The sequence below is a fragment of the Entelurus aequoreus genome, linkage group LG14 (assembly GCF_033978785.1).
Source record: "Entelurus aequoreus isolate RoL-2023_Sb linkage group LG14, RoL_Eaeq_v1.1, whole genome shotgun sequence".
NCBI classification, from domain to species: Eukaryota; Metazoa; Chordata; class Actinopteri; order Syngnathiformes; family Syngnathidae; genus Entelurus; species Entelurus aequoreus.
The window spans coordinates 51,141,611-51,154,110 of record NC_084744.1 but is presented as its reverse complement, the minus strand read 5'-3'; the positions used below and the strand labels follow the sequence as shown (position 1 = coordinate 51,154,110).

At 40.9% G+C, this 12,500-nt stretch overlaps 1 protein-coding gene across 4 annotated transcripts in view; it reads left to right on the top strand.

The window, feature by feature from the left end:
• Positions 1-12,500, top strand: part of rapgef6 (Rap guanine nucleotide exchange factor (GEF) 6) — a 265,100-nt gene that overhangs the window by 250,227 nt on the left and 2,373 nt on the right. For all 4 annotated transcript variants that reach the window (XM_062070137.1, XM_062070138.1, XM_062070136.1 and 1 more), the window contains 5 exons: positions 742-888; positions 962-1,081; positions 3,184-3,424; positions 8,439-8,920; positions 9,095-9,421. In XM_062070137.1, the coding sequence (XP_061926121.1) occupies positions 742-888; positions 962-1,081; positions 3,184-3,424; positions 8,439-8,920; positions 9,095-9,421 (1,317 nt within the window). The remainder of the gene's footprint in view (positions 1-741; positions 889-961; positions 1,082-3,183; positions 3,425-8,438; positions 8,921-9,094; positions 9,422-12,500) is intronic.

Here is a 12,500-nt window from a genome sequence, read left to right as displayed (position 1 = left end):
CACACCATTTAACGTGGTCTGGTACATCATTTAATTTGGTCTGCTCATAATTTAATGTGGTCTTCCACATAATTTAAAACGGCCCACCGCATCATTCAACGTGGTCTGCCACTTTATTTAATTTGGTCTGCTCCATTATTTAAAGTGGCCCGCCACTTCATTTAACGTGGTCTGCCACGTCATTTGATCTGATCTGCCACATCTTTTAATTTGGTCTGCCACATCATTTAGTGTCCTCTTCCACATCATTTAATGTGGTCTGCCACATCATTTAACGTGGTCTGCCACATCATTTCACATGGTCTGCCACATCATTTGATGTGATCTGCCACATCTTTTAATTTGGTCTTCCACAACATTTAATGTGGCCCGCCACATCATTTAACGTGGTCTACCACATCATTTATTGTGGTCTGCCACATCCTTTACGTGGCCTGCCACATCATTTAAACTGGCCTGCCACATCATTTAATGTCCTCTTCCACATCATTTAACGTGGTCTGGCACATAATTTTAATGTGGTCTTCCACATCATTTAATTTGGTCTGCCACATCCTTTACGTGGCCTGCCACATCATTTATTGTGGTGATGTGGTCGTCCATATCATTAATGTGGTCTGCCACATCATTTATTGTGGTGATGTGGTCGTCCATATCATTTAATATGGTCTGCTACATCATTTGAAATGGTCTTAAAGTGGTCTTAATGTGGCCACGTTGCTGCTGGTTTTGTTTCTCCAGACTTCAGTTCCCCCCAGGTGGTGAAGAAGCCCCCCGTGAGCTCGGCGGACGAGTGGAGCCCTAAGAGACCCTCGGAGGACACCGTCTCCTCCATCTCCTCCTTGCACTCCAGTCCGACCGCCTCGCCGCAGGGCTCGCCGCGCAAAGGTGGCGTTTCTTCGTCCCTGGCGTCGCCCTCCACCGTGACTGACGCCTCTTCCTCTCTTTTTGCTCCCGCCAGTGGGGGGTTCAGCCAAAACCCAGACCTCAAGCCAGATGAACCTGTCGGGGTCGTCGTCGTCGTTGACGAGCGACGCCAGCACCAAGGCCAGCACCGTCAGCCTGCGCAGCTACGGCATAGGTGAGTACACAACACAACTCAACCAGTGTTGGAAAAGCAAACTGCTGAGTCAGCATTAAAAAACACATTATCCCATATATTACAATGTGGTTTTTACTCAAATAATCATGTGGATTGCTTGAGAAAGTGGACATTAGAATGTAGCTAGTATAGTATATGAAAAACGTTTTCATCAATTACTGAATCGTACAAAGAGTGTGACGCACGAAAAAGTGAGGTACTGTGAAAAATGACAACACTTCAATACCAACACGCAATAAATACTTACATACTCGCTTTTGTGTCCAAACGGTGTCTGCAACACGGCAGTAAAACGGCTGATCAAACAAAACATAAGTCATCGTCAAGGACCCACTACCTGCCGGAAGCTAGCTCTCCTATCAGCTAAACAGTGTCAATAAGTCCACGGTGACGTCTTCGTGGATTTACTGAGGAAACAATACAAAAAAAAACCTTGTAAACGTGTTAGCACATTAGCTAATGCTAACGACGCTAGCGCGTACAAATACGCGTGAAAACATTCCTCCAGACATCACGCCTGGGACAGTTTAGTAAGTATGAACTGTTTTAGTTAGTTTGTAAAACTCACAAACGTTATGGACAGTTTTACTTCCGGCTCAAGGCATTCGAACAGGAAGTACCATTTCAACCCACGACACCTGCAGTGAGCAAACTCGTCAACACCGAATAGTTAGTTAGTTAGTTTCAGTTTATTTCGAACAGGCGTACAATACAATTACGATGTACATATTTCCATTTGTTTCATTACAGTATGTCCGAAAAGGAGTAGGAAGAAGCAGATCTTATTTAATCCTACCCCTTTTCATATCATAGTAGTTTTATCCCGTTTCTTTTGTCTTTGTTTGTAACAGAACAGTGAACAAATAAATAAATATACCCTAAGTAAGTAAGCAAATATTATATACATAAATAAATATCAGACATATAAACATCCATCCATTTATCCATTTTCTACCGCTTGTCCCTTTCGGGGTCGCGGGAACATATACACAATAATTAAAGTTCTCATAAATAAATAGTTAAGTAATTTAAGGTTCACCTAGGACAGGGGTCGGCAACCCAAAAGTTTGAAAGAGCCATATTGGACCAAAAATACAAAAATAAAAATGTGTCAAAAATTAAAAGTCTTATATAAGTGTTATAATGAAGGCAATACATGATGTAAGTGTCTATGTTAGCTATATTAGCCTACTATCAAAATGACTTTAAAAGTCTGATATAAGTGTTATAATGAAGGCAACACATGATGTAAGTGTCTATATTAGCTATATTAGCCTATCTATGGTGCTTTTTCCAGGAAGCTGAATGTGTCGTGTTGCGCCCTACAACGCGTTAGTACTGTAAGTATTGCAGTTATTACACACCAGCTGTTTGATTGTAACATTACTCTTACACTGCAAAAAGTCAGTGTTCAAAAACAAGAAGAAAAAAATACAAAAAATTAGGGGTATTTTATTTGAACTAAGCAAAATTATCTGCCAATAGAACAAGAAAATTCGGCTTGTCAAGACTTTCCAAAACAAGTAAAATTAGCTAACCTGAATGAACCCAAAAATACCTTCAAATAAGTATATTCTCACTAATAACAAGTGCACTTTTCTTGGTAGAAAAAAAAGAGACCTTTTTGCTCAATATGTTGAAAAATATTCTTAAATGAAGTAAATGCTAGTGCCATTATCTTGACATAATGATATGCGCTCGGCATCATGATTTTTTTTTTCATGCCTGAAATAAGAAATTATTACTTTAAAAAAGTAGTTTTATACTTGTGAGTGTTGATGACACAGCTTTGCAACAGTTGATATTCTAGTTTCAAGCATGTTTTACTCAATATAGGTCATCAAATCTCAGCAACAAGCTGTAATATCTTACTGAGATCATTTAGGACCAAAACCCTTAAAACAAGTAAAACACTCTAACATAAAATCTGCTTAATGAGAAGAATTATCTTATCAGACAGAAAATAAGCAAATATCACCCTTATTTGAGATATTTAATTTTACTTAGATTTCAGTTTTTGCGGTGTAGAAGTACCGAATTTGGTAGCCGTTCCTGCCGCTAATCTTCTTCCCCGTGTGCAGGCTACACTCTGCTCCCTCACGGCAAAGCAGACAACTTGTCGGACTCCAGCCACAGCGAGATCTCGTCGCGCTCCAGCATCTGCTCCGTGGACTCTGTGCCCGCCCCCGGCCTGGACGAGCGCTGTAACAGCAACAGCAGCAACAGCGGCAGGACGGCCGCCGCCACCCCCCTCGGCGCTCCGACCCCCGAGAGCGCGGCGGCGACGCACTTGAACGTCGACTACAGCCAGCCCAGCACGAGGTGAGTCGGCGGCTATGGAAATATATATTCATAACGAATTCATCACTGTCAGGCCTGGAACCAACTAACAGCGATATTACTGTGTGACATAGAGACCTGGTGGGATGCATCATGGTGTGCCGTGAGATACAGTCTGGTGTGCCGTGGGAGATTATTTAGTTTCACCTATTTGGGTTAAAATATTTTTTGCAAAGCAGTAATTATAGTCTGCAAATGATGTGTTGTTGTTGAGTGTCGGTGCTGTCTAGAGCTCGGCAGAGTAACCGTGTAATACTCTTCCTTATCAGTAGGTGGCAGCAGGTAGCTAATTGCTTTGTAGATGTTGGAAACAGCGGGAGGCAGGGTGCAGGTAAAAAGGTGTCTAATGCTTAAACCAAAAATAAACAAAAGGTGAGTGCCCCTAAGAAAAGGCATTGAAGCTTAGGGAAGGCTATACAGAACAAAACTAAAACTGAACAAAGTAAACAAAGACAACAAAGTAAACAAAGACAGAATGCTGGACGACAGCAAAGACTTACTGTGGAGCAAAGACGGCGTCCACAAAGTACATCCGAACATGACGTGACAATCGACAATGTCCCCACAAAGAAGGATAAAAACAACTGAAATATTCTTGATTGCTAAAACAAAGTAGAAATATCGCTCAAAGGAAGACATGAAACTGCTACAGGAAAATACCAAAAAAAGAGAAAAAGCCACCAAAATAGGAGCGCAAGACAAGAAGTAAAACACTACACACAGGAAAACAGCAAAAAAGTCCAAATAAGTCATGGTGTGAGTGGTTAGAGTGTCCGCCCTGAGATCGGTAGGTTGGAGTTCAAATCCCAGCCGAGTCATACCAAAGACTATAAAAATGGGACCCATAACCTCCCTGCTTGGCACTCAGCAACACGGGTTGGACTTGGGGGTTAAGTCACCAAAATGATTCCCGGGCGCGGCGCCGCTGCTGCCCACTGCTCCCCAAGGGGATGGGTCAAATGCAGAGGACACATTTCACCACATCTAGTGTGGGTGTGACAATCATTGGTATCTTTAATCTTTAATCTTAATCTTTAATGTGACAGGTGGTGACAGTACACCTACTTTGAGACAAGAGCTATAGTGATGCATGCTTGGTTATGCTTTAAAGTCATATCCAACAACGACTTTTTACTGTCAACTGAGTTTAGTTTTTTAAAGATTTCTGCTGGTGGTGTGCCTCCGCATTTTTTCAATGCAAAAAATGTGCCTTGGCTCAAAAAAGGTTGAAAAACACTGATCGAGATCAACTTCAAATCCATCGATTTAAATTTTTTAAAATGTTTTTTGTTTTTGCACTTTTTGTCAAAGAAAGCTTTGTTTTTTTAACACACAAAATATGCAATGTTTTTTCCAAAATATATTTCTAAGTGGAATATATTTTTTATTTTTTTAAATTTTTTATTTAATTTAATTTTTTAAATTATTAAATCAACATAAAAAACACAAGCTTCACTTACAATTAGCCCCCCCAAAAAAACCTCCCTCCCCCATTCACACTCATTCACACAAAAGGGTTGTTTCTTTCTGTTATTAATATCAGAATATCAATACAGTCTGCAAGGGATACAGTCCGTAAGCACTAAGGCTGCAGCTAACGATTATTTTTCTATCGATTAATCTATAGATTATTTTTCGATTAATCGGTTAATCTATAGATAATTTTTCCTTTTACCGATTATTTTTTTATTCAAAATGAAGATGAAAAAATAAATGTAGGCCAGTTTTTTCAAAAGGCATGGCTTTTATTTACAAAAAAAAGAAGTATGGCCACTCAGTCAACATTGACAACAACATTACTAAATATTCTGTAACAATGTAAACATTTAAAACTTTTAACATTTAACAAAATTAAAAGTAGCTTATTTGCTTTTTAATGTGCAAATATAAAAGTCAACATCCTGTGCAAATCTTAATATTCTGCAATAGTATAAGCATTTCAAAAGTAAAAGTATTGCTTATTTTGCTTTAAAATGTGCAAAAATAAAGATAAACATCCAATACAAAAAATTTCAAAACGAAATATTCTGTAACAACAGTGTAAACATTTCAACAAAAGTGAAAGTATTGCTTATTTGCTAAAATGTGCAAAAATAAAGATAAACATCCAATACAAAAACGTGCCAATCTAAATATTCTGGAGCACTGTAAACATTAAGTATTGCTTTTAAAATGTGAAAAATAAACATCCAGTCCAACACAGTACACAATAACCAATTCTACTCATTCCAGTGAGTGACTAACAGTTGTAATGAAGAAAGGTTAGCATGTCTACATGCTCTGGTTCTTTTCATGTTTACAATATTCCCAGCAGCTGAAAATAGGCGCTCAGAAGGGGTCGATGTGGCTGGAACTGAGAGGTAATTAGCCTTCATCTCAAACCAGGACTGCGAGTGAGCTGAGCTGCAGTTGAAGTTTCTAGAAGGTCAACGGGCTCATAGTGATGTTACTAGTAGTTGACTGGGAGGTGTTTATTATCATTTGGGGAGAGTCCGCTGCCTGATGCTCACCTGCTAAACACCTATCTGCTCCACGCTGAAGCGCTGACTACATGCGCTCTGAATACGCACTGCTGATTGGCTGATAATGCTTTGTGTGTACCAATCAGATGGTTGTGTGGGTGGGCCAATGCTGCGTGTGTACCAATCAGATGGTTGTGTGGGTGGGACAATGCTGCGTGCTGAGACAGAGGCAGAAGGAGCAAAGCAGCTTGTTAAGACTTTAGCAGCTAAAGTTAGCTTTAGCTTAGAAACTCGTTCGGTACACCCCTGTACCGAACCGAAAGCCCCGTACCGAAACGGTTCAATACAAAACACGTACCGTTACACCCCTAGCAGATACAAATGACACATTCATGTTTTTGTGTAATGATGACAACGTATGCTCACGCGGACGATTGACTGGTTGATGGTTGATGGTTTTCTTTTCAAATGTTCGTTCATAGCCGTTGTGCTGCTATGATAGGCCATTTCCGCTCGACACAGTGTGCATACAACAACATTATTAGGCCGTTTATTGAAATACTCCCACACTTTTGACCACTTTTGGCGTGATTTTTCCCCCTCGCTCGCATCGTCTGCTTTGATCGTCTACTTTGCGCTTCGCCATGACGGTAGTGTGACGTAAATATGCGACGCGTCGACGCACAAAAACGGCGTTGACATATTTACGTAACCGATGACGTCGACTACGTCGACGCGTCGTTTCAGCCTTAGTAAGCACACATGATTGTGCGTGCTGCTGGTCCACTAACATTTTCATTAATTACAATTTTTTATGTAATTGCTTTTATATTGTTTTACTTTCTTTTTTATTCAGGAAAATGTTTTTTTATTTATTTATCTTATTTTATTTTATTTTTTAAAAAGGGACCTTATCTTCACCAGACCGGGTTGTCAATGAAATTAAATTGTTTAAAGGGTTCTTAAAACCAGGTCCAGTCCAGGTTATGTCCAACAACACACACCTTCATTTATGTACACTGAAAATTAGGGAACACAACAGATTGCATATAATCTATAAACAAAATTACATTTTCAAAATAAGCATTTAAGGACTTCCCATCTTTTTTTATGTTTTTTGACGTCATTATCGGTTTCAACCATATAACTTTCTAAAGTTAAAAAATACTGAATAAATGTTTTAAAGAAAGTAATACTAAGTGAATATCTGTTTTTGGCCTTAAAAATAAACCTTTTACCGAGTACTATAATTAAATTGACTAAATCATGACTGTCAATGAACTCTCCTAAAATAACAGAAACCACATCAAGCTTCATAAACAAACCAATCCTTAAACACATTTTTTCAACTTCCACCCAAAAAGAAGACACCATATGTGAAGTGTGATTTTTTTTTTTTTATATAGCGCTTTTCTCTAGTGACTCAAAGCGCTTTACATATTGAAACCCAATATCTAAGTTACATTTAAAGCAGTGTGGGTGGCACTGGGAGCAGGTGGGGAAAGTGTCTTGCCCAAGGACACAACGGCAGTGACTAGGATGGCAAAAGTGGGGATCGAACCTGGAACCCTCAAGTTGCTGGTACGGCCACTCTACCAACCGTATATATATATATATATATATATATATATATATATATATATATATATATATATATATATATATATATATATATATATATATGTATATGTATGTATGTATGTATGTATATATATATATATATATATATATATATATATATATATATATATATATATATATATATATATATATATATATATATATATATATATATATATATATATATATATACAGTGGGGCAAAAAAGTATTTAGTCAGCCACCCATTGATTGTCAATGGGTGGCTGACTAAGTATATATATGTATATGTGTATATATATATATATGTATATATATATATATATATATATATATATATATATATATATATATATATATATATATATATATACTGTATATATATATATATTCATCACAACATTAATTTTTATTTATTATTATTATTATTTTTTTAGCAATGACAGTTTTAAAGGAAAAAACAGCCTTCATGGCAGCTTTGTGTTATTAGAGTCAACATTGCAACTTTTTCTCGTTATATTTCACCTGCTTGCTCTTTTATTCCCATATTTTAAGTCGTTTTTCTTAACAGTTTTTGTAGAATGTGTCAAAAAATAAGCTGGACTCCTCTTATTTGGCGCACCGATACGAAGAACAGGAAGTCGTGAGCTCCCAGGGGTCACCTGTCACTTCCTGCCACCTTGGGGCGGTATAGCTCGGTTGGTAGAGTGGCCGTGCCAGCAACTTGAGGGTTCCAGGTTCGATCCCCGCTTCTGCCATCCTAGTCACTACCTGCTCCCAGTGCCACCCACACTGCTTTAAATGTAACTCAGATATTGGGTTTCACTATGTAAAAGTGCTTTGAGTCACTAGAGAAAAGCGCTATATAAATATATATATTTCACTTCACCTTTCCTCAAACACCTGATGTGTGACGATGTCGCGTTTCCTCCTCAGCTCGGCGGCGTCTCGATGCTACGCCGCCGCTTTCTGCTCGTCCGTCTCCACGGAGGAGCTGACCCCCGACCTCGCCACCCTGGAGCAGGTGGCGGACAGCGGGCGCGGCAGCTGGACGTCCTGCTCGTCCAACTCGCACGACTCCTTCCAGAGCCTGCCGCCGTCCTCCTGCCGCCCCTGGGACCACGGCATCCACGGCCACCCGCTGCCCCTCCTCCTCCCGCCGCACCCGGGCGGCTTCAGGCACGCGCGGCCGGCCGGCGCCGAGGCGGAGGCCGGCGCCAGGGGCTCGGAGCACGCCGAGATGTCGCGGCAGAGCTGGCCGTCGTCCGGCTCGCTGTCGGACGCCTACGAGGGGAACTACGGGACGGTAAAGCGGAGGGCGGCGGCGGAGCAGCCCTCGTCGACCAATGAGGAGGGAGGGCACGGCACAGACCCCGCCTACAAAACGGTGACGTCGAGCACAGACAAGGGCCTGATAGGTGAGGGCTCGGGAAATTAGGCTCCTCCCCTTCGCTTTGTGTTTACGTGTCAGCCTCCATCATTCATTTCATCACTTTTATGTATTGTTGTCATTTTTATTTCACTTATTATTTTCCTCTGTTGCCCCTCCCCCTCATTCTTCTTTTGGGGAAACCCCGCCTCCATCCATACAGTTTATTGCATCACCTCCCCCGCCAAGGATGAGCGTTACCGAGCCCCTCCTCCCACCCCTCCAGGCTACCAGGGTCTGGCTCTGGGGGACCTCAAAGACTGCGTGGTGGTTGCGGGGGGTCCGAGCGGCACCCCCCCTCCCAGGCCCCCCCACCTGAGACCGCCGGACTACAGCGTGGCCATGCAGAGGAGCAAGCTCCTGCAGAGCCCCGCGGCCGCCGGCGGCCTGGTCGAGGCCCGCAGGCGCGCCGGGACCCTCCGGGGGCGCGGCGGCGGCGTCTCGCCCGTCACCCGCCGCCCGACACAGGAGACGGCCGACAGCGAGGACGGTACGTCACTTTCACACCACGCTAACTCACTTTAACGATTTAAAAAACACTTCCGTTATTTCTGCTTATGTCACTCAAAATAAATAGGATTCTTGTCATATCAAAATGCACTTCCTGCTGAGCAGGACCTGCTCTCATCTGGAAGGACATTGAACTAATTCGCTTTTCACCTTTGACCCCTGCAGCCACCTGACCAGAACAATTACCCTGATTTAATTTTGCGATTTAAAATCAATAGGCTTCTTGACATTAAAGGGGTTATTGTCTCATTCTTGTTTTCATCAAGCAAGAATCCAAATGTTTGTTTTTTTAAAAGTGTTTGACTTTCATGGATGTTTGTTCTATGATGTAGCAAGCAGCCTGCTGTTTTTTAAAATTACCTTGATTTAATTTTACGATTTAAAATCAATAGGCTCCTTGACATAGAATAATTTTTTCAAAGGGCCCATTGTCACATTTTTGTTTTAATCAAGCAAGAATCCAAATGGTTTTAAAAAAGGGTTTGACTTTCATGGATGTTTGTTCTATGATGTAGCAAGCAGCCTGCTGTTTTTTGAAATTACCTTGATTTAATTTTACAATTAAAAATCAATAGGCTCCTTGACATTGAATAATTTGTTTGAAGGGGTTATGGTCTCATTCTTGTTTTCATTAAGCAACGATCCAAATGGTTTTAAAAACGTGTTTGACGTTCATGGATGTTTGTTCTATGATGTAGCAAGCAGTCTATTTGTTTTTAAGGAGGATCCGACCCAAAATGTTACAGGGCGCTGGAGTCAAAACTACATTTTTGGGGCTCTTCTTCAGGGTCAGAACAAGAAACCTATTTCCACTGAGGGCCGCACACTGAAAAATCAAAGCAAGCGGGGGCCATTTTGATATTTTTTTATTTTAAAAACCAATACAATATATGTATAAAAAATATACATTTAGGCCTCCACTCAGGCTTGATCCCAGGGACCCCAAAGGGTTTTGGTAAAAAAAACATTATAAATGTGTCATTATTTAGTATTATTATTTGTATTATTATTCAAGTTTTAAATCTCTAGATCAGGGGTGTCAAACTCATTTTAGATGGGGGGCCACGTGGAGAAAAATCTACTCCCGAGTGGGCCGGACTGTTGAAATCACGGCACGATAACTTAAAAATAAAGACAACTTCAGATTGTTTTCTTTGTTTAAAAATAGAACAAGCACATTCTGAAAATGTACAAATTATAATGTTGTTGGGGGTTTTATACACTTACATGTTGCGGTTAATAGTATTCTATCTTTATTTGTCATTATTTATACTTTCTGAACAAATTATGTGATGTTCTTTAGTCAACTCATTGGTGTTCATTTTCAATCTATCAAGATAAAAAAAATTATATCAAAATCAAATTACAGAATCGTATTTATGTAGTTTGTTAATTTTCCTCGACTGGTGCACTAACATGTGGTTTATTTTTTTTTACATATGTAGCATCATCTACAACAGGGGTGTCAAAGTCAAATGGACGGAGGGCCAAATAAAAAATTTAGCTACAAGCCGAGGGCCGGACTGTTCGAATGTTCATTGAAAAATTTTTAAATGACGCATATAGTCTAGTGAACCTAATTGAACCTACTGAAAACCTAACAAATATATTCCAATATGATCAGATAAATAAAGCAATATTTTCTTATGGCTCTGTCAGTAATCTTTAATTTTCAACAGACACAAAAGACAAATTTCCTTTATATAAAAATCCCCATAACATGAACATTAAATGAAAGAAACCGGTATTCAAGGCACCATCAGTAGCCTATATTTTCTATTTTAGCAAAAGTGGGCTAAATTTACTTCAAAGAAAAAAACAATAATAGCAATTTTCTATCATCCACTCAACTGAAATATTTTTAAAATATAATTAAATTGAAATACAATAAAATAAAGTGCAAAAATCTATAAATCAAAAACAACACTTTGTTTAAGGAGAAGTAACATGCAGTGAAAACAAATATTAAACTTTAACTTTTAAACTTGAATTGAGTAAAAACTCTAAATATGTGATTGCACAGTAATGTTCACATTAAACCCCCCTCCTCCCTCCGTGGGAGGGAGGCGAGTTGGGTGCCCGAAACCCCCCGCTGGTTTCGGCCCGCCCCTTGGCGCGCGTGGCACGGCGGGCTCCGCGACCCGACGGCTGGCCCTCGTGGCTTGACGGCGGGCACGTCCCGACGGGCCGCGCGTAGGGGTCAAACGCAGAAGTCTCAGGGCCTCGTGGTGAGGGGGTGGCCTGCGGGTTTCGGCCCGCTTGACCCCCCCGCTCCGCTTGGCGCGCGCGGCACATGACGGGTTCCGCCACCGACGCTCGGGCTGCAGCCCGACGGTGGTGCGGGCCCGGCGGTGACGCGCGGTTTGGGGAAACAAAGCAGAAGTCTCAGGGCCTCGGGGCCGGGTTTCGGCCCGCCCCCTTGGCGCGCGTGGCACGGCGGGCTCCGCGACTGACGGCCGGGCTGCAGCCCTTCGGCCGGCAGGCGCGTCCCGGCGGGCCGCTCGCACCCTTTCGGAACCTTGGACCGGCATCCGCTTGGTGCGTGTAAAAGATCTGCGGTCTAAAAAAAAAAAAAAAAAAAAAAAAAAAAAAAAGATCTGCGGTCTGCGGGCCGGTTCTAATAATAAATCAAGATCATCCCAAGGGCCGTAAAAAACCTTCTCGCGGGCCGGATATGGCCCGCGGGCCTTGACTCTGACATATGTGATCTACAAGGATTCAGGGTTTATATATATATATATATATATATATATATATATATATATATATATATATATATATATATATATATATATATATATATATATATATATATATATATATATATATATATTTATATAAATAAAAGGAGGAGGATAGGGATGATGTTCGTTAAGAAATTATCGATGTCATTATCGAATCCTCTTATCGAACCGATTCCTTATCGAATCTCTTATGGAATCCAGATAGGTTGTTGTGTGTGCACCTTGTGTGTGTGTACTGAGTTCCAAAAGCCATAGATGTTATGTGACCGGGCCGGCACGCTGTTTATATGGAGGAAAAGCGGACGTGACTGAGGA